The sequence below is a fragment of the Rhea pennata genome, chromosome 8, assembly GCF_028389875.1.
Source record: "Rhea pennata isolate bPtePen1 chromosome 8, bPtePen1.pri, whole genome shotgun sequence".
In the NCBI taxonomy this organism is placed as follows: Eukaryota; Metazoa; Chordata; class Aves; order Rheiformes; family Rheidae; genus Rhea; species Rhea pennata.
Window position 1 is genome coordinate 14078797 of NC_084670.1, and position 22980 is coordinate 14101776.

At 41.6% G+C, this 22980-nt stretch overlaps 1 protein-coding gene across 1 annotated transcript in view; it reads left to right on the plus strand.

Moving 5' to 3' along the window:
- Positions 1-5581: 5581 nt before the first annotated feature.
- GIPC2 (GIPC PDZ domain containing family member 2) overlaps positions 5582-22980 on the plus strand; it is a 28016-nt gene continuing 10617 nt past the window's right edge. The window contains exons 1-5 of the mRNA XM_062581392.1: positions 5582-5818; positions 14553-14738; positions 18082-18262; positions 20807-20916; positions 22078-22159. Coding sequence (XP_062437376.1) covers positions 5582-5818; positions 14553-14738; positions 18082-18262; positions 20807-20916; positions 22078-22159 — 796 coding nt within the window. The remainder of the gene's footprint in view (positions 5819-14552; positions 14739-18081; positions 18263-20806; positions 20917-22077; positions 22160-22980) is intronic.

Below are 22980 nucleotides of genomic sequence, written 5' to 3' on the forward strand. Positions count from 1 at the left end.
TTCAAAATATTTTAGTCCCCTTCTCAAAAAAAAAAAAAAAAAAAAAAAAAAAAAAAGCCTTTGAGCCTTTTAAAGGTATTTTTGCACTGAACCCCAACTTGTGCAATGATGCAGTTTTAAAATCTGATCACAAGTCTAGGAGCTATATCTATGTTGAGATGGTGCCATGTTGAGATGGTGCCATGCTAAAGGAGTAAAGTCCTTAGCATTTCTAAGGACTTTGCTTTGTTATGGAATACTGGCATGTAGTAGGAAAAACAGAGGAAGGATCTGCATGATTGGTGTCTTGCCTCTGCCTCTTAATTCAGTGTTTTCTTTGAACAATCTGTGCCGCTAGCAAGTATTGCAAACTCTTCATTTGGCAGAAGAGTTGAATATTCCTCTGTTCAAGAATCTGATCAGTCATGCTCTAACTTACTAAAGGTTTTCATTAAATGATATGCTGCCCCAGCTGCTAAAAAAAGGAAGTTTAGATGGGATTCAACTACTGGCTTGAAAAGCTGTTACATTTTTCTTATTCTAGGTGTAAAATATATATGTTCTCACAAGCTTCCCTGTCTAAAGTAGAAACAAAACTTTGAGATTCTTGACATCTCAATTCTTGGCCCATTTTTGAGTCCTTATGAAATTATTCTTGTCATTTTTTGTCTGTAGGGTTCTAGCAGCAGGAGGCTGTTTTTTCTTACTGTTGGGGATATTTTGGAGGGGAGAGGGAGGAGGAAGAAACTAGACCATAAAAAATGGTTAAGGTGGCTAATCATAGTCTCATATTTCTTGTCATGACAGAAAAAGGCTGTGCTATTTCATTGCCCTAGTAGGTACTTGTACACTTGATGACTGCTTGTGTGTCTGGTTGGCAGGGTCAGAGAGTAACAAGTTCATAGATAGTGGTTTGGGAGAATGATGTGCATGAGTGAGTGGTGTCTGTAGTATCAAAAGGCAAAAAAAAAAAAAAAAGGTGGAATGCACAAGGCAAAAGAAAAATACTGGATTCGTATGATTGTGAGGAACAGCAGAAATAGGTCACTGAAGCTCTGGTTGGTCTTGAGTCTGGGTCTGCAGGTACAGCTTGTCAAAGGCACTTTCCTCGATCATCCGAGGTGATCTAGAGCTGCAGTCACAGTGGTTATGGCAGGGCTCATGGCTTTGTTTTCTCCTGTCTCCCTTCCCTCCCTTCTCAGACCTTACCTGTCTTTACCTGTTTATACAGACAAAGAAACATCATGAAAATCTGGAGGTGACTATGGACATCTAATCGCTAATGGACAGCTCATGAATTGAAGTCAGTGGAATGACTAGATGCACTCTATCCTTTTCCATCACATACATCTAATGTGGTAGTCTGCACTGGCAGTGTATTTCTTTAGGCAGAAGATAGGTTCTAACTCTACTAGTGAAACTTGTCTTCAGATGGTCATCTTGGAGTGAAACTTTGTGCACGTGAATTGATAAGATGACTGAAAAAAAATAGAGGATACACACTGCTGTCATATCAGTAAGATGGCCTCCCTTTCCCAGTTAATAAATGCTAGCGCTCAGCAGCTAACATTATTCTTGTTCTTACTGTATTGCTTGCTGATCATATAGAATCAGAGTATTCATATATTCACTTAGTAGGTTTCGCATTCAAGTTTGGCAAATGGCAGCACTAGTCTCCTCATGAAGTGCAGTCTCAGCTCTTGATTTGTCAGGTTGTTCAGCAGTGGACTATTTTTAAATAGCGAGAACAAATAACTTATTTCCCTCTGGCTTTTCCAATTAATTGTTCTGTTACACAAAGAGTGAAAGTAGAGGGATACTGTTGCTCCCCTTGAGTCTAGACGGGAGCACAGAACTGCCCTGTACTTGTTCTGTTAACGGTAAGCACTGGCCTACCCAAGGGAGAAGCTAAAACAACGATCTTGTTAGTCGTGCCTGATTATTTTATCAAGGACGAATTATCTTCAAAATCCTGCTGCCCCATGTAATTTAAAAAACAAGCAAAGCACCTAGCCGTTAACGCATTCTCCAAAATATTATCTGGACTACTCATATTTACATCCAAAGAAAGCGTCTAATGCTAGAAAAGCTGTGGCCATGTGTAATGAAGAGCTTGAACTGCTGCTGAGAGGAATCCAGGAAAATCAGATTGTTTTCTTCATACAGCAACAAATTGACTTTGCAAATGCGGTGGGTAATAAGGGTAAGATCCCTGCAGTCCCCTCTTACTCCCTGTGAAGTCATGATGCCAAGCTTGCAGTCGTTGCGCTTGCAGCCGAATGAATTTATTGCTGCTGTGTGGACGTTCAGAGGATGGCATGACTAATTGGTCCTTGCCTGTGTCAAAGTCAAAATATGAATACTTAATGTAGCAGGACATACGGAAGATTCATAAGATTTGGTAACTGCCCTTCTGTCACAGACGGTCCTATTTAACCTCTGATCTTAAAATAGAGGATGAAACACAATCTTACTGAAAGTGCTTGTTCTCTAGCATCCTCTGATAGTTTTAAAGTAGTTTTAAACATTATTTGACCAAGAGATTCCTACTTATTTTATCAACGTTATTCTTTGTGATTTCTTTTAATCTCAATTTTTACTACCATAGTTATTTATGAGGACCAATTATATTTCTTCTCAGCCTTCTTTTTATTAGAATAACAGGAGAAGCTCTTACAATATCGTATTTTTTTTTAAAAAAATAGTTCTTCATTCACTGATCATACCAGAAATCCTTTTTAGCAGTTGCTCAGTTTAGAACATGGATGACCAGAATGATGCAAAGAATTGCAGGTAACAGCTCCCAAAGTCAGATATATATCGCATGTGTAGGAAAATAATTTTGTATATACTACTGATAATTTGCGGTAGAGTACTGTGGCATCTCATATCGTATACCTTTTTGCTGAATTTCACATACTTTCTCCACAAACTTCATGGCTTTTGCATGCCATATAATTCTCTCATCCTAAGTACAGTGGCTGAAAAAGAAAGAAATGCAATAAGCTGCAGTATGCAATACATTCATAGGGTAAAGGAGCTGAACCCTTCCCTTTTTTTGATAAGCATTTTTTTTTCCTCTGGTAAAACAATAGAATATTAACATTTTTATTTAAATAATTAAGTGTCATTCTGACTATGTCACTTATTCTGTATGATTTAATTTTTGGATCTCAACTGTCCTGAATTGCTGGAAGCTTATCTGGATTCATGATCCAGTTACGATGTACAATAATGTTGGCAAATATTTCCCAACTGGCTACACGTTCAAGGAATTCTGAAAGCAGGAGTGATTGTAGTTGGTATGAATGTGCCTTGTGCTGGTTATCGACTTTTTTCTTTGAGGTACTGGCAGACTAACTCATTTCTTCTAGCTCTACAGATGATTCAGTCCACATTGTTATGCTGATTAGATCTAAAAGTCTGAAAGGTTGAAGTTCAAGGAAACACTGTTTATAACCAGAACTGCAGCTTGCTCCCCTTCCCTCTCCACACTCCAAAAAAGTCCCCAAAATCCAGGTAGGAATAACAGACATGTGAAATGGGAAGTGTTTAACACTGTTTCGGGCAAAGCTGGAGTCTGCTAATGCCAATTTCATGGCAATGCTGTTTGGAGTTTGAAAATAAATTAAAATACATATTTTTTTTCTCTGATGCAAATGTTTAAGCTCCTCTGTTCTTATGTAATTAATGATAGGATATAAATGTTCTGTAATTTTTGTATTAAACAGTAAAATATGATCTTCAGTTTATTCAGTTAGCTCCTCTTTGGTATTGGTATTTTTCCTATTTACAGCTAAAAGCTGATGTTGTAACTCCAAGCTGCAAGTAAGATCAATATCATTCTTGTAAAATTTCAGCTCTCTCTTTCTTTCCATCTCTACGTGAAGATGGATGATATGTGGAAGAGGAAATATTAGAACTTCATTAAAGAAAGTTTTGCAACAGATACATAGATTTGGGCTCCTGTCAATGTTCATAAACTTGTGAAATAAATCTGTACAACCTCAGTATGTCACTGTAAGAAAACGTGACTGGTTTTTCAATCATTTAACTGAAATGTGAAAACTTCCAATAACAACTGTAACATTACTGTTTTTTTTTTTTTGGTTTGTTTTTTGGGTTTTTTTTAAATACTTTCAGTTGTCTTTTCAGAAGATAAGGTATGAATTGATGGATGTCGTACAGGGACAGGAAATGAACTACAGTTCTTTCCATAGGCAAAGCCGTGTATCTGTGATAGCTGTATTGGATAGGATATTCAATCCTTAGGACTGGCATCCCTTCTGCTGCATTGGGACAAACCTCTGATACTGCCCCCAGTTCTAACCTATCTGGCCATTTTGCTTTCTTAAAGCTTTTAAGGCTCCCGAATAGTGACCACATTTTCTTGCTCTCCTCATTAGGATTGTAGAAGCTTCATTTTAGGAAATAGTAATAGGGGAAAAAAACCTGCAAAGTTGGAGTTTGTTTTCTGGTTTCAAACTGGGCAGGTATCTCAAGTATCAAAGTCTGATGGTAAGTTTATTCATCTTAATTGGTGGGAATTACTGGTAATTAATACCTCAGTTTTGAATCCAGTTTTCTTAGATAAGAACAGAGAAGATGGGCATTTTTTGAGTATTCAAGTAAATTTTTGGAGGGGCCAAAATCCAAATGGCATAACTACTTCCCTCCCCTGCCCCCATGAACAGAGTTTAAACTTTATGATTTGTTGAGGTAGAGCAATGTATTATTAATTGGTGTGTCTATGCCTATAAAAGGGACTGAGATGACAAGAGAAGTGATTTGCTGAATGCTCAGATAAACAGTATTAAGACTGGTATTTATTCCTCTGCAAAAGGATTCAGCGCTAAGTATGTGTGTGTTTTCTGAGTCTAACTTAGTATATTACAGCATACATTTTTCTGAGTAAGATGAAAGTGTTCTAAACTTATCAAATGTTAGAAAACAAGCTTTTCCAAATATTTGTGCTTAAAAATCCATACTTCTAAATCATTGCCCAGGGTGATAGGAAGCTTCTTAAATTTTGCTTACATGACTTTGGCTTTATTGAACCTTGTGGTTTACAAGTACTGCATGTACAATTGTGGTAAACATAAAAAAAAAAAACAGTTGGCAGAAGTCTTTGTATACTGTCTCTTATATATCCTGGATACAAACCTATTCTGATCAATACTTATTACTTTATCCTGAGTAGGACGTAGAAATTCCTGAACAAGTGAGAAGACAGTGAACTTTTTGCTGGTTTTGCATCTCTTTAGGAGAAGAGAGAAAGTAGGTGTGTGTATGTAAAGTTCACAGAACATACTTTTATAGCCTAGTATATGTTAGGGGAGAAAAGGGGGGAAGACCTCCCGCGGGCAGCGCAGGCTTGGCGAAGCCCCCGGTGCCGCCTGGGGGGAAGCGCTGGACGTGGCGGACCGCGAGCGCTGTTGGTGCGCGGGAGCCCGCGGGGCGGCCGGGACTCACCTGGCGGCGGCGATGGGGCCGCCCGCGGCCGGGGCCGGGGCCGGGGCCGGGGCCGGGGCGGCGGCGCGGCCGGGGCGGCGCCGGGGGCAGAGTCCGGCGCGGGGGGGCGGCGGCGGCGGCGGCGCGGAAGATGCCGCTGGGGCTGCGGAGCAAGAAGAGGGGCAAGTCCAAGGAGACCTCCAAGCTGGTGGAGAGCGAAGCGGCGCCGCCGCCGCCGGCCGCGGCGCCGCCGGCAGCGCCGCCGGCGCGGCTGCACTTCCACGCGCAGCTGGCGCACGGCAGCGCCACGGGCCGCGTGGAGGGCTTCGCCAGCGCCCGCCAGCTCTATGCGCAGATCGCCGAGGCCTTCCGCATCCCCCCTGCGCAGGTAGGGCCCCGCCGCCGACACGCGTGGGTGGGCGGAGGGGGCGCCGCAGGGCGGGCGGCGTGGTCCTGCAGCCTGCCTGTCCCCGCGGTTCTGGGGGTTATTTCCCATTTGGGGAGGGGGGGGGAGCAAAAAACAAAAAAGCCCCCTACTATTGCTGTTGCCAAAGACTCTTAGAAAATGAAAGCAGCGTCACGTGCAAAAAAAAAACCTGAATATAAGTGCATTTAACTTTTATTTGACAAAATATTATTCATTTCAACTCAAATATCCCTAGCATCTCAGTTAACCTGGTGTTGACTGGGTTTTTAACACAACTCAGTACCTCTTGAATGCAGGGTCAAACTATGTATTTCATATTTCAGGGCAGGAATTATTGATTGCAGTGATTCTTTCTGTTTTAAAAATATTAGTGTATCCAAGACAGTAAATATACAGATCAGAGGCGATGGGGTATAATGCTTTAAATCTGGCCTTAAAAAAAAAAATAAAATACAAATTGATGTGCTGTTGAACAGTTGAAACGTGTTCTGCTTTGCCAAATGACTACTCTTAAAAAGACCATTGCTAAGGAAGGCCTGTTAAAACTCTAATAGGATTTTTTTTTTTTTAATATATATACTCTGCTGCCTTTTTGATCTTTTTCAGCTGAGTTGAAGCATTTGTTTGGATTATGATTCTTTTGTGTTTGTAAATGCATTGTTTTCCCTTAGTTAAAAGGCCGTGGCCATATCAAGCTCTTCCTACATGGCTCTCTGAGCCTTAACCTCTGAGTGGCGATTTGAAACAAAGTGCTAACATTTCGTCGTGGCTGGTTATGTGTTTTTTACTTATTTTTGTATTTGTAACTGGTTCCTTTAAACTACTATAGACTTTGCTCTGAGAGACTATTGTGGTTAGACCTTGCAGCACTTCAAAGAGTGAATTATAAAAGCGGCAGTGGCAGCGAACACGGTTTAACCAGTCGCAGTTGCATTAAGCAATTAAGAATGGGCAGTACCTTTGCCAGCCCGTGTGCCGATGTCCCAGACCTTCTCAGCTGCTTTCTGACCTTTTTGCTTCTCTGTTTTCTTTCCATACGGAGCTTCTGTTCCCCTTTTGTTAGCTGTTCTGTTTCCAGTTATACCTTTTATTCTCAAGCCCCGATAATTGCCAGATCGTTTTTCTGTTTTAGTTTCTTTTCCTTCGTTTCACTGTTGAACTCTCTTGTCGCTGGCCTCGCGGCTCCACTGACTTGAGGAAGAAGAGTGTCTGCTGGGAAACCCGGTGGTGGCTGAGCATGCGCTTCCCGCTTCTCCCGCGCCATGGATAGCGTGCGGCCCCCGAAGGGGAGGGCAGGACGCTCACACGTGTCCCGGGCATCCATTCTCCCGTGATTTTATTTTTAAAATTTTGATTGATTGGTTTATAAAAAAAAAAAAGGGGGGGGGGAGGGGAATGGGGAGTTAGTGCTGGAAGCTTATTCTTTAAGGCCTAATGAATTTCTTGAGTGAAAGGTTCTAATTAAGTTGTATAAAATAAAAACAGTGACCAAAGTGATCTGGACCAGAGAGTCTTGCAACAGGATTTTTGACAAGAGAAGATGAACTAGGATTAAATCAGTGAATAGCAAGAAACAATTTGGGAAAGCATCTGAATATAAACAGTAAAATATTTCATATCTCAGAACAGTTTTGTGCTGAAGCTGCTTGGCATAAGGAAAGGGTATGTATGGTTTAACTCTGCATAAATAAGTTATGTTTCTTTGCTCAGGAAGAAACATGATATTGGCTATATGAGAAACTTGCACTTAAAGCTAGTGAAAATACTGGAAGATTGTAGATCTGGTTTAGCTCTGAGCATATTAGCAGGGCATTAGGTTACATTCTGTGACGGCCCTGCTTAGTGCACCTTTGCAGGTCATAGATAGGAAGTTTATATATCCTTTTTGTGTGTGTGTGTGTCATCACATAGGAAAAGAAAGCCCTTTTTAAGAATATTTGATTCATTGACACAGTTTAAGATGCTAAGGACTTTTGCAAGTGCTTTGCAAAGATGAGCAAGCAAAAATACTCGAAAGAATGGAAGTTCAGTACATGCCTATGACTGAAAAATATTATACTCAGAATAGTTTGTAAGTATAATTAATTTGTAAGTATAAATAATTCTAGTGCATGAATAGAGATGGACAAGTGGGTGAAAAAATGCAAAAGAGCAACATGCAGGATTCATTGCCACCCAAGCCAAGGGACCTGGCAGTAAATGTATTTGTAACGCAGTAGAAGATGTGATAGGGATCAAGACAAATATAGCAACTAAAAAATGGAAAACCTGAGTGACTTCTTCACAGCCCAAAGCACTAAGATTTTGTTATACTGTATTTTAATGGAGGATGGACCAACTTCCTGACTGGGATGCCATGAAATGCATGGATTTGTTAACTGCAGAGCTTGCTGCAAATGAGAGAAGTGTTGACACTTTAAATGGTATTAATTATTAATTAAAGCTGCTTGGGCAAGCTGGCATAAAAAATAATGCCTGAAGGCACACCTCAGCAAACTGCAAAACACTGAGGTGCTCAAATGCCGTTTAGCGGTGTTATCCGCCTAGGAAATTTTCTGTGACCTAGCTATTCTGAAGCCTGTGGGCAGTGTGAAACCCGAATGCTGCTGGAAAGGAGCATTATCACAGAGATCTGCTCTGCAGTGACCAAGATGGAAACAGAAGGGGGGCGAGAGGGGGAGCTCAAGGCAGAGAGCACTTGGCAAACCGTGACAGAAGCGAGGACGCTCAACATGATACGGGAGTCGACTGCAGCGTAGGCAAGGATGTGAATTCTTGGATGCGTTCCTACTTAAGTGTTTCAGCAGCGCTCAGGATGAGTTATACTTGTAATCTGTCACTTCTTTTGACTCACTGGGTTACAGCACCCCTGTTTCCTCTTTGTGTTATGTCCCGCAGGAGCAGTTGAGTTTAGCTTCTGCTGGAGATCCCTTTCTAGGATCCGTGGTTGACTGCCAAAAGTGACGAGGGAAACTGGTACAAAACACAGTGTTTGGATAGACGCTGAGAATCAGTGCAGAGTGACGCACTTCAGTGCAGACCTGGCTCAGGAGCAGGGCAAAGTGGGGAAATGTCCCAGGACAGAACAAGGCAGGTGTAGCTTTGAAGGGGATATTAAATGTGGGAAGCTGGAGTTGAGGGCTTTAATGTACTTCTGCTGAGTTGGACTATTCTGATGTGAACTTCTGCACTCCCTGGCTCTAGCACATGGTCTGGGAAGCTGCTGAGAATCCCGTCCTGAAATTCCTTTGCTTGTCTGGTGTTTGTCAGCTTGACCCGCGTGAGCTGCTGGCTGTAGGAAGGAGATGCTACCAAGTACCTGTGAAGGAGCCAGCCTGCACCAACTTGGGTATTCCACTAGATATCCCACCCCAGTCACCATGGGAGCTCTTTGATGCTTTCGCACTGCTCAACTTTTCCTGTCTAGATTTTCTCCTCCTATTTTTCTAGGTGAATGCCAAACGTCTCAGTTATCCCCATTTGAATCTGACATTCAGCCTGTATTTCTGCGTGCCTCTCTTGTTTACCCAGCATTTCTTTTTTTTTCCTGGTCCAAACAGAACGCCCCTTCCACAGGGAGGAGGAGGAGGAAACACTGCTTCTGGCAACATATCACTAATTTGAGCCCTGTTTGAGGTGGGCCATTTTGTTCTTGGGCTTAACTTGGTTTCTTCAGTAAGATTTCTGAAATAGAGTGCTAAATAAAATAGATAATATTCCTTAACTAGCAACATAATCTATCCACAAATACGTTTGTTTTTCTACTGACACAATATTACAACTGTCTCCTCTATTCTCCCTGTAAAGGATGAAACAGGGAAGATAGTTGGAAAATGTACTTGCATATGGTTTTGGTCACTTAGGATCGCTATTCCACTATGATTCCAGGGGATGTTATGTTCCTTGTGAGGATGGAAATGCCAAGTGCAGCTCATATCATAAATGGAATAAATAAGCATTGACCAAAGTACAATGTGGACTTATTCAAGTGTTTGCTGGTGGTATGCTTCAGTGGGAGCACACAGTAGAGATTTAAAGCATTGAAAGCAGCTAACCCAGCACTAGGAATGTGGATATTAAAGTTTGACGGTGGCAGAGTAATTTCTTGAACAGATGATAAGCAAATAATAAGTTACAAAGGCATAGCACATGGGCTTTTAGTTTGTGCATTCATAACTTGTTCTCTTGATTATTTTGTTTGCTTTGTAAGGTGAAGCATGGTGGGGCTGGCAGGGCAAGCAGGGTGCTCGGTGGGTGTGCCTGCCGAGCCCGCGAAGGTTGGGCTTTCCTCCCTCATGGAAGGATTTCTGCTTCATAAGGAGTCCTAACGAGAAAGGCAGGAAAAGGGGAAACGTCTTAGTAGCAGAAAGGCAGCTTGCTCAGGATCCTCTTCCAGTAACAAAGTTCAGCTGCTTCGCTTGTGACTGGGCTGCTGTGCCAAGAGCCTGGTGTCTCCTGCTCAACAAGGAGCAGGAGATGAAGCTGTGTCATGACCAACTCTCATAAAAGGGTTTGATTAAAAATGAGTTGATTTGAACTCTTATGAAACAGTGTCAGAGAAAAGGATCAGCTTGTGAAATCCTCATCTCTAGCTCGAAAGTGCTTGAGGTTTTAGCATATCTGCTTATCCATGGAAACATTTTTCATTATCTCATCAATAGATCAAACGCTTCAAACAAACAAGTTTAACACCCTCTCTGAACCCTTTCCTCACCACTGTTTGCTTGCTTTGAAAACTTAGGGCAACAGCAGTACTTTAAGTGGTACTTAAGTTTGATGCATTATTGTATGTGTGATACTTGCTGTGTTAATGGTCTGCTTCTCAAACAATTTTCAGCCATTTCTTCTGCGCTTGGGGTGAAAAAGAGAGCAGTAAATCAGCAAATGCTTGTTTTACAGTTCTGGGGATGTATTTGGGTTGTGTCGCTGATAGAGAGCTGTGAGCATGTTAGAGCTCCGAGGAGTTGGTTTCTCTTCTGGTTGCTGCCATTGGGCAAGCTCCCCTGTTCCTCCCATGGAGGGAAAAATGAGTAAGGAAAATGCTGGAAGGTAGCTGGAAGCGTTGATGTGATGTCTTTGTATAATGCCACCTAGATGTATCGGGAAATGTGTCAGCAGATGGTCCATCTCGCTCCATAGCAGGAGTCCTCTTCCCCACTTCTTAAATAGAGAAAGTGACTGTGATTTCTTTTGTAAAGTGGTTGGAAATCTATTGATCAAAAAGTACTTTTAATAGTTTCTGAATATGTCATCAATCAGTCAAATTATTTTTGAGTTCTTAAGATGTAGGCTGAATTTGGAAGATGAGAATGATTAATACGTATGCCTAAATTCACGCAGTACCATATTGTATATCCTGTATATTCTTTATATAACACATAGTGTAACCCTGTTTATCTTGGCTAATGTAGTCTCTTATCTCTGAAAATACTGATGCAGGGACTAATCCCTGTTAGTAATCTTAGATAAGAAATCTATTTTATGAGGCTGTGCATCAGCCCCGGTCTCCCCCAGCCAAGTGGAATTTCCTGCTGCTCTGCGTGCTGTGCAAGACAACGCTCACAGCGAAAGAGGCATCCTAGATGCCTGCTGACTGATGTAACAGCCGCGATTTCTAATACCTTGCTAAAGTGGGCATGAAGTGTCACAGCTCTGCTATGCTGAGTTGAAGATCAAATGTGTCTGAAGGGTGGGGAGAGAGAGACGACTTTACAATGAAATCTGCACTCTTTTTTATGTTTGTTTTGTTTCTTGGTAAGAAAATTACTTTTTAAAAATATTTTGAACCTTATTTTGAGTGAATGAAAAGGGTATACTACGGTAGCTGCGGTTGATTTTTTTTTTTTTTTTTTTTTAAGTGTTTAAGCTGTTCTTAGGTACCAATATTAAGCTTATGCAAAAGTTTTGACAAAAATGTCATTTTTGCTTTGGCAGTCCTCATTCCTGTAGAAACAAAGCTGAGCTGTAACTGATACATAGTGTAACTGTATATTGCCTTGGTAGATGCGTCTTTAGTATCTTACTCTTTGTGCATGTCTGCTCTGAGGAAGAAAACCAGTTGCTTGCTAAAGAGGATAAAGAGTGATTTCAGATTTATTTTTGCCCGGCTGATGCTCTCAGCCGTGGCGGCAGCGCAGAACTGACTCACAAAATCCTGCAGACTTGCAGGCTGCGGCGGGAATGCCATTCAGATGAAGGTCTAAAAAGAGAAACTGGATTGAGTTTCCAAATATCACATTTCTGCTCTGTTGCCAATTTTATCTTTTCAAAGGTGCGAAACTAGTCACTAGGTGATTGTCCGTGTGCCACAAGGTCAGATGAAGCATACTGATGTCGTCTTAAAAAAAGATGAAAACATACTGCTGCTTGCTCACTGTGAGAACAAAAAATTGAGCTACGGTTGTGAACTGGCTTATGTAGCTTGAGTTATGTAGCTTGAAAGCTAAAAATTTGTATATGAATTTATATACAATATATTAAAAAAAAAAAGCCCTTTGTGTAAACTCTTTGAATTGAAACTTAGGTAAAAACTAATTGCTAATCCTCAGTTTTAATTAATATTTGTAAAGTAAAAATTAATTTTCTACTTAAAACCAACCGGGATTTCTCCAGATTGTGTTACTGTTGGAGCAGCGGTTAGCTGCAATATTTGTGTGTCCTGAGAGAACGGCGCTGAAGTCTGTTCAGTGCGTGGCTGCAGCCCTCCTTGCTGAGGGTGTTAGGACGCAGTGGCGGTTTGCTGGGTGGTGAGATAAGCGATTAGCCTTTTCTGTAGGATTAAAAAAAAAAAAAAAAGAAAAAAAAAAAAGAAAAAACCACACCACCAGGTTACTGTATCTTCATTTAAAAAATTTTTAAAAAAGAAAAAGGCAAACTATGGTTTTATGGCACTTAAGTGCTGTCTATGGAATATATTAAGAGTAGTATTTTACTTGATCTGGACGCATCAAAATAGGTTTAGCGAGCGTTTAATTTCCCTCCATCACAGAGCGATGCTGGAAGGAGGAACGAAAACGCGTGCGGGGCGCTGGGGGTGGCTGGGGACCCGCGGGAGCTGCCGAAGGCGAGGGGTCTCCGCGGCGCCGGGCCCCTTCCTGCTCCGCCGTGGTGCCTCCGGGCGGACGACTGTGTCCTGCAGGTCCAGGGGTGGCCGCTTTCCTCCGCTCCTCTCAAGAAATAGTAGCGAGATCGCCACGTGTTTTTGGAAATGATAACTAGAAGTATTTTTGTTCCTCTTCAGAATGATTTCAAAAGTACTGCTTCAAAACAGTTCAAGTTGGAGACTGTCTCCTCTTCTCCCTCTGTTTTCCTGGGTTAATAAACTGCTTAATACAAGCTTTACCTGTGCTGTGCAGACTTTGGAATTAACTCACTTCTCTTGTTATCGGCTTACGTATACTCATTTTTTAAATTCTCCCATTCAATGTGGTGGTTCGCACTTTTTCTTTTTCATCTTTTCCATTTTTCTTTTTTGTGCTCTGAAAAGCGTCTTTCCCGCTGTACAACAGGGAAGGCGCCGGCTTCTGCTGTGACCCTGCTGCTGAGTTCGCTCCAGTGACTCATCCTCCACGATTTAAAGAAATCTAATTTAGGGCTCAAGCGGGCTGATACAGGATCAGAGGGGAAACTTTACGAGCGACCCTGTGTCGGGTGGGGTTTAGCACTTTCTTTAACGGTCAAGTAGCCTTTTTTGATAAACCGTGACCTATTTCAATATGCGAATCTTCATTCACTCTGAAAACGAACATGAATTTGCCTTTCCTTGAAAGGTCGAAATCCGATTAAGCAAAGATCATGCGACTGAAACAGCAAATATCCTCATGCTGCTAGGGCTGGTGCCTCTTGTTAACGCTCCCCTGTTCCTTTTTAAAAAAGAAAAAAAAGAAAAAAAACCCTTTCTATTTGGTAATGTGAAATAAAAACGAACGGCTGCTGCTTATATCGAAAAGATTTTAATTAAAAATATCAAAATGACTTGATTAAGGATACGTTTACTCCAAATACGTCGCCAGGCGCGTCAGCGTTGCTCAGCACGCGGAGTCACCGCGGGGGTTTCAGTGCCGTCACGGGATTCGCTCGGTGGTTGCTGATGGACGTACGCAGCCATCGTATGTGTTTTCGTTAGCGAGAGGCGTCGGTTTTGTCCGCGTTTTCCCGATTCTCAGGCCTCGTTCTGAAGACGTGGCGTTAGCGCGACGCGAAGCAGCGCCGCGACGGCGGCGGCCTGCTGCAGCCTCCCTCTGCTCGCCGCCGCCGCGTCTCCCCTCCCTCCCTCCAGCACTCGGAAACCAACGCTGAAGGATGCCTAGCACCGGTATGGCAACACCCAGGAAAGCCTTGGCCGGGGAAGGTCCCCCGGCGGTGGGTTGGCTGCCGGTGGCCGCTCCGAAAGGGGCGGTCGGAGGCGTCCGCGCCCGGCCTCCCCTGCCGGGCCCCGGGGGCCTGTCCGCGCTGACGCCTCTCCGCCTTCCTCCCCGTGCTCCCCGCCAGCTCCTACCCGCCGGGTCTGAGCCGCCGGCGTTCCCCGCCGCGCGAGGGGCTGCAGCGTGCCGCCGCGCCGGCGGGAGAAGGGCGGCGGCGCTCTCGGGGACGCCGGAGCCGCGCTCTGCTCTCGCCCGCCGGCAGCCCGCGGAGCTCACCGAGCCTCGGCCGGCGCCGGGCTCGGACGTAACGGGTTTGTTTCTCTCCTGTACAGATCATGTTTTGCACTTTGAACACGCACAAAGTCGATATGGACAAGCTCTTAGGAGCACAAATTGGCCTCGAAGACTTCATATTTGCCCATGTAAAAGGACAACGGAAAGAAGTGGAAGCTCTTAAAAGTGAGGATGTGCTTGGGCTTACTATTACAGACAACGGAATTGGCTGTGCGTTTATAAAGGTATACTTAATTTTCAGTGAAATACCTTGTTCTGCAGAAGCTTCTATTACTGTAGCAGATTAATTATTTTTTGATGATCCTTTTATAAAATCTTTTATTATCCTGTGTGTGACAAGTTAAAATGCTTTTTTTTAGGTACAGCTATTTCTGTATTGCTAGTCGTTGTTCGCTTATTCAGTGCTTCTGTAACGTGCATCAGCTCTACAGTGTGACCACGATGTTTTCCGATCCACCACGAGGAAGGAAGGGGTTTGATATTGCTCACATTCGTCTGCCCCCTCCTCCCTTTTGTAGTGATTTTCTGATGTCGTTGATTAGTCGGCGCGCTCGGAGTCGGGTCCCAGGGCAGAAGCCTCCCTGCCCTATGGGGGTAGGCACAAGTACGGTGCATTTTCATCTTTCCAGCGTTGTCCTACGTGACAGTCGATGTGACATCTTAAACACATAGGATGAAATAAGAGGTTCTAAGGAGGTGGGTTAGCACAGTTCACCACAAGTAACGAGCACTCACCTGTACTGTACGTTAAACATAATTCCTTCCTTTACCATCACCTGTGTGACGTCCAGATACTCTGCTCTGAGACAAATAGAGGCTGGGGAAATGAGGCTAGGATAGATATTAAGAACCTTAACCAGATTTTCTAGCTTTGCAAGATGCCTTGCTCTGATCTTCTCCACTTACCAGCTCCTAGTGAGGCGCTGGTAACAACCTTTGGTCCCTGCTGTCCCCGTTGCCCTCGTAAGCAGAGCTCTGCGTCTGCAGGGGTCATGTGCTGCGCTCGTTGCGTAGCTAGCTTGGCTGTGAAACGGGACGTGGTCTAGAAATGGGTTTACTGGACTTTGCTGCGGGAAGAGGCCAAGCGTGGGCGCAGCGGAGGTTTCGGCAAGCAGTTAGGCAAAATCGTGGCCCGAGCTGCGTGTTTACGGGCGAGCGCTCGGAGGCCCTAGGGGTAGCTCACGCTGCCGCTCGCGTGGCGTTTTACGAGGAGGCGCCGCCGGCCGCGCGGCGGCCGAAGTCCCCGTGCGCGGCGCCGCGCGGAGCCTCCTTGCGTGCCTGGTAGCCTGGGCAGGAGGAGCACCCTCGCCGCGGCAGCAAAGCAGGCTGCCGCTTCCAGTAAACTGCATAAACCTTTTCTTTCGCTTTGCTGTCTAAGCAGCAGGACGATGAGCATGTTGCAGAGTCTTGGTGGCAATGCAGTTCTGCATCAGTTTAAAGGAGTTTCTAGGAGCCTACTCTGTTGCTGCGTGTATTTAGCTAATGGATGTTTTTAAACAACAGAAAATACGGATGTATAAAAGTAAAAGCTGAATCTTTTTTATATTTAGTTTTCTAGCTAAATCGCAAAGCAGAGACAGTTTCTAATTATAAAGAAAGGTTTGGTAGAATCATTTTTGTTTATGTATTTCCTTTCCTTAAAACTTTGTTGCTATGTTCCAGTATTAACTAATGAGCAATATTCAACCCAACTATCTGTGGGTTGTTGAAAGCTGTTATGGGCTGTAGTAATTTTATTGAGCTTTGGATAACATGACTGTACCTAGGCTTCGTACATAACCCAGGCAAATTTTACACCTGACATTGAATACTGTGGTTTCTTTTGCTACAGGTTCTGATGTTATTTTTGCATTTAGTAAAAGCAGGACTTGGTGTCATGCTACTATCACAAATCAGTTTTTTGGGTACATAGCCTGATGAAAAGCTGCATAATAGATTTAAAGTAGTCATGAAAAGAGTAACATCTGAACGTGAAGCATTCTGTAAATGTTTGAGACTGCTGTTGCAGCATGGTACATGAGCAGGTACTGTAAAACGGAATAGCATAATTAACAGGAATTACAGATTGCACTGGAAATACAGTTGCTGGCTTCTAAAAGGAGTGTAAAGCATTTGAAATAGAGGTGTATCAATTGCATCTTAATTACTGTAACAGCATAGCTTGGTTGTTAGTTTCCTTGCAGTGAGGATGATAACCACATCATATAAAACTTCATTTGAATACTATGCAAATAGCTAGTCCATATTACTTACAGTGTTGTTATTAGGATCCAAGAAAGAAAGAAGAGCTAAACGGGAATGAATCTACCGCTAGTGCTAACCATTAATGGTAGTGCGGTAGGCGCAGTTTTGAACCCTGGCGTCTGGTTTCTTGTGCGTGTCCCAAAGCTCTTCTTCTTTCACCATGAAGATTCTCCTTTCTGGTTTTAATCGAGGTTAAACAAAAGTGCTTGAAAGAGTTAAGCTCAGCCTGAAGTTAAAAATTGCCTCAGTATCTGGCAGGACAGGGAGCACTATCACACTTCCCACCGACTCTCTCGGATGCAGGCACACGTGTAGGCTCAGCCACGCACACGGGAACACGGAGCAGGTTTTGGAGATGGCTGTGCTGCTAGCCTGGGTGGTACGGGAGTAGGTGGCAGTATGTTTATCTCCCTTGTCTCGCTGTAAACTGACTCAAAGTTCATGTGAAGCAACCTCAGTCTTTATGTAAAACTACATAATTCAGGAAGGTTTTAGAAAGAAATTTGTATCTCTGCAATATACGATAAGATGTTCTAGTATGTCATAACTTTTCTATGACACAAGCACAAGATAAACAAACATGACTGCATCTAGCATCAAAAAGAAATTTTAAGTGTCCTTTTACTGACTTGATAAATCACAGAGATCTTTTAATGATTAGGATTTTTTTCACTTTCTAAATTTTACTTTACTGAAGCCAAAAATACTGACATTATTCTATATTACGACCTTTAAACAATTTGTATTCTATGAGATTACTTTAAAAGCACTTCTTATGACTTATTATTATTTCAGAGGAAATAGTTTAATATGCACCTATGTGGCTCAATGAGGAAAAAGATAGAAATTTTTGCCACTGAACAAGTCCTAACTGAGAATAACCCTTTATAGTACATAACTTTTTAGTACATCACACTTATTTTTCTGTCCCTGGTCCATATTTGAGAAGAAAAAGGCTCTGCTCCTACTCTTGCCAAGCTAGTAAATCTAAAAATCAAGACTCAAATAAGCATTCTCATTACTGACACATTTTGGGTTGAATTTGTAAGCGCAAAAATACTGGGTTATTCAAAAGCCTTAATTTCCAAATTTATATTCTTTCTTTTAACTGATGGTTTTATATTCAATGTATATTCAAATTGTTTAAAAATAATGCTTTATAAAACATGTCTTATGAAAATGCTATACACAAAATTGCTGCTGCAGTGAGCGCAATGTTATTGACATCTTTAATTGATCACATTCTTGAAACTTTGTTGTATTACCTGCTTATCTTTTAAAGAAACATTTCTAATTTTGCCTTTTTTTCCCCCCAAACAATAGCGAATTAAAGAAGGCAGCCTAATGGACCAAATCAAAACGGTCTGCGTGGGTGATCACATAGAGTCTATAAATGGAAAAAATGTGTCAGATTATCGGCATTACGAAGTTGCCAAAATGCTAAAAGACCTGGAGAAAGGTCAGATGTTTAAGCTGGAGTTGATAGAACCCATGAAAGCATTTGGTAAGTGACTTGGATACTCTCTGCCTTATTCACCGGATGTTGAATTACTGACGTTGCATTGCACTGTAAGCTTGTTTTCAGATTGCAGGCAGGTGCCCACCCAGGCTAATGTAATTGCTAGAAAGTTATATTTTTGTTTTTCTTTGAAGCTGGAAATTTATGAATGGATTTTTTTTCCCTTTGCTTTCTGTCTGCTGGCCGCAGTGCCTGGTGTCGGGAAGCTGTTCCTCTGATTTGGGTAGCTGGTCGCTGTGTGGTGGGCCACCACAGCCACTCGGTCTTGACTCCTTTGCCATCCCATGATTATGCAAGACAAGTATAAGAACTGTTTTACAGACGCAGGTTTATAGCAGGGATTGCTTGACTGATGTCCTGTCCCTCGAACCTCCTCCTCTCTTTTCCACTGCATCTCTGACAAGCAATCCCTGATCCTCCACATGCCACTTCTGAGCCCTCTGCTGAGGACTGAGCTCCCTAAGGCAAAGGGATGCTGCAGGAAGCAGAATCTGTGATTCCCCAGAGCACCCCCTTTGCTGCGTGCCTGCCTGCCCTTCCAGCTTCTTTGTGAATCTCTAATCGTGCATCAAGTACACTCAGGATCAGAGAAAAGCAGTATGGCAAAGCTCTAGCTCTACTGCCTGTACGGTAGGAGGAAGTGGTACTTTATATAGGATAAATGTATACCAGTTGCTAATCCTTTTGTACATTAATTTAATTGGGTCTGGTAAAATTAAAAAATAATACTAGACAAGCTTAGAAAGTCAAAATAGAGATTACATTTTAATTTTTATTCTCTTGATTTTGAATCTTTTTCTATGACCCATTCATATTCATGTTTTTCTGTAGTAAGAATAGTTCAATAAACCATTAAATTATAAGCATATGTGTACAAACCTGCATTGACACAAAGTTCAAAATCACCGTCTACACCATAGCAGCAAAAGTTTGAAAAGTTAATTTTTCAAGTTCTTGTTATCTGTTACCAGTCTGACTGCTGTCATACACCAGTCTTGACACTTGGTGTCAGAATAACAGCAGAAATTGAAAATGAGAGGAATTGAAGATTTTTTTTTTCTTTTGGTGCTACTACAAAGGCTGAGGCTCAGCTACTCAATGCAATATCCAAGCACAGAATTAAAGGCTTGTGTGAGTAAGATTGGTCCTTAACAGTCATAAGCTAGGCTTCCGTGGATTAGTGGAGAATTAATAGAAATAAAGCAAAGGCAGCATAGAACAAACTCTAAATTTAAAGTATGTGAATGTGAAAAAATACCTTCTGCGATGACCAGAGAACATTGATCCAAAGTATTGCAAATCTACAACAAAACGTATGTCAAATCATGAGTTTTAATATACTAATTGTGATAAAATGAAAAAAGATGCATGTTGCATGAGGAATGGCATTTTAGAACAAGTCTGAAGGGAATGGTGAAAACTTTAAGGATAAATGTAACTGTCCTTGAAACTATAAAAAGGATTAGAGAGAAGTGTTGGTTCTATGTCTACAGACTATGCAGTATCTCTTTGTTAAAATAAGAATAGTTAAAATTCAGTTTTTAAGCCTTGCTCAGAAGAATAATCTGGATTTTGACTACTCATGTCAGAATGATGAGTTGGACAAAGCTGGGCATAATGAATAGAGAATCTTAAACCCTTACTTTCAAAGATAGTTTCAAAGATATATTACTGATACTTCCCATATCAGTAATAAATTAAAGCCATGTCATCTAATAGCAAGTTAAGGAATAAGAACTTGCCAGTCTTGAATGTAAAATCCTCTCCTGGAACAGCAAAGCTGAAACAAGCCAAATCTTAAACGATTTCAGGCTCCTTTTACTAACTGGAGTGTAGCTCAAGCTTACCCAAGGTTAAACCAGAAAAGCCAAATTCAGCTAAAGAAAACACTGGGTAGAGCCAGATATTCTCATTAGATATTTGCCAGGTGTGAAGTCCTGTCCGTGGTGAAACTTACAGAAGAAAGTCCAGCAAATCTACTTATGAACATAGAAGCTACATGTCTGAAAATAATCAAGTTCTTTAGCATGAAAGAAATGGGCATGTTCAGCTCAGTCTGGCACGCGACCTGTTCAGCAGTAGTCTTGGCATCACAGCCTGCATGAAGGGTGGAAATGTTGCAATGCTCAGCCCACTACAAAGTCTGTCCGCAAAGACCAAGGTAAATCAGCATGTAGTGGATGACTTCAGCCATTACCTAATATTAAGTAATAAATAATTATACCTTTTCTGTAGAATAGATACAATTATGCGAAGTACACATGTGAAGTTGAGTGCGATATACTTGCATAGACACATTGGTCCGTTGAAGCCCTATGTTTAGTGCAGTCAAGTGGTTTTCAAAATTTGAAGAAATTATCAGCAGAGCTGTACTTGAAATATAGCGAATAATAATTTTTAGATACTTCTAGATCATAATTAGAATAAAAAGTGAAGATAATGTAGTAATTGGCCAAATGAGATGCATTGTATTTTGACTAATACTTAGTTTTATTTGGCATTCTTGTTTTTGTTTTGTTTTGTCTTCAGAAATGTTGGAACCAAGGTCACAAGGTAGATCTCTGCCAGAGGCTAAAATCTCCAGAGGCAGAGAAACTCTTCGACTGAGAACAAAAGGCCCTGCCACTGTGGAGGAAATGGTATGATTATCTTTGGGCCCTGGAATAGTTAAATCTTCCATCGCCTGTTTTACTCCTCCCCAAGATTTGTAAGATAAAAATAGGAAGGAAAAATCTGTATGTTACAAAGCCTGCTTTGAGGTGTTTGAGGAGTGCTTTTTGCAGGGCAAAATGTTTATTTAAAGTTCAAGACCTTGGTTTATACCTAGACAAATGAAGGCTTGAAGAACTAGGATGTGATTCTGGGTGAGGACCAAAGACTAGCGGTTTCTTTAGGGGAAACATCTGGTGACTTAAGTATGCTTTTGTATTAAGTGCTATGTAATTGAATCAAAGAATTGTTTAGGTTGGAAGGGACCTTTACCTAGTTCAACCTCCCACCTAAAATAGGTCTAACTTAAAGCTAGGTTAATTTGCCCAGGGCTTGTCCTGTTGAACCCCTGAGATCAACCAAGGTGAAGAGGAGTTTTGGCAGGCAGCCTCTGTGTGTGTGAACAAGGTGTTTGTTTACAGTGAAGTGTTTTCCCTTTGGTGGATATGTGTGTCACCAGATTGTGGCTCAGCAGGAGAATGACTGGCCATCTTGTTGTCCATCCAGCTAGCTGGTGCAATACTAGCACAATAAGGGTAAATGTGGAGGAATCTAGAATCAGAGAGCCTATGTTTAAATATTAGGGATTACATTGATGTGGTTAAACTGGATTAGACCAAGGAGCGTTGAAAAGGCGCAGAGGTGGAGGCAAAGGACAAATGAAAAGTTCCTTCTGTTTCTGATACTGCAAAGTATCCAGGGTTAGAGTAAAGATTAAGAAAGGCTAATAACTTACATTGACACAAATGTGTGTAAAACCAGGATTAAGGTTTGGAAGAAGAATGCTATTTATCCTGGGTTCCCATAAAGCTGGTGAGGATTTGATGAAGATCTGTATTTTCAGCAGAAGAAAGACTCACGTTTAGTTTGGTAAAAGTGAAAGTTATGTGGCTATATTTGACCCTAGTAGGAAGGCTAGGGTTTTTGAGAAGAGTGGAAGAGTGAAATATATGTTTTACTTTTGGGTTTTTTAAATTTAGGTGGGTAAGATGAGAGCTGGTGCAATCAGTGGCAGTTACTGGTTATTTTGAAATCAGCTAAGATAGATATAATCATGCTTTTACTGTGTTTCTCCCTTTATTTCAACAAAGCCATCAGAAGCTGAAGAAAAAGCAATAAAAAAGGTGGATGAACTTCTTGAAACGTATATGGGGATAAGAGACATTGAGTTAGGTGAGTATTTAAAACATGCATTACTACACGATTAAATTACTTCTCATTTTGTGCAATGTAAAGCTACTGTAAGCATTTTAATCTCTGAATGTTGAAGCAAAATTTGTCTAATATGAATTCTCAAAGACTCCTGTTTTTCTCCAAAAGTATTGTTTTGATAAAAGAATCTTTCACTACAAACCTTGTAATTTAATTTGTCCTTTATTCTTCCCATATATTATCTTTATGCTATTGCATAAAGTATTGGTTGTTTGCAATTAATTTACTGCTATCTCTGTTCTCCTTCTGACAGTTATTTTCTGGTGGAATTTGTATGTATAATTGTTAAGGACATTAAGGACAATAAGACATTGTTAAGGACAAGTGATTTGATCACTGAAGTTTGAATTTGAGATCTTCAGCAGGGAAAGGGTAAATATTTAGCAGTGAAGCTGACAAAATAATAGCACAAGTTAATCAAAAGCCTGTGGTGTGAGGAAACATAGGAAACTTTCCAGAATATTTGCTAGCCATTATAATCGACTGTTTATAATGAAAAAACTATTTAACCTTAATATCCAAAGTTCCTTAAAACGCATATTTAATTGCTCCATAGATGTCCTTGCAGCTGTTGTCTCTGTGTTAGTCTCATAACAATTAAATAGGAATTTCTCTTTGTAATGGAAGAAACCACTAATATTTTACAGTCTAGCTGAATTACAAGCCCCTCTATAGGGAGCTGTGGCTGGGTGTACTCCTCAGATAGTGTTACAGAACTGGTGTTGCCTTGGAACCACTCCCTTGATACAAAGGGAAAGGTATTTATTATTACAGTAATATCT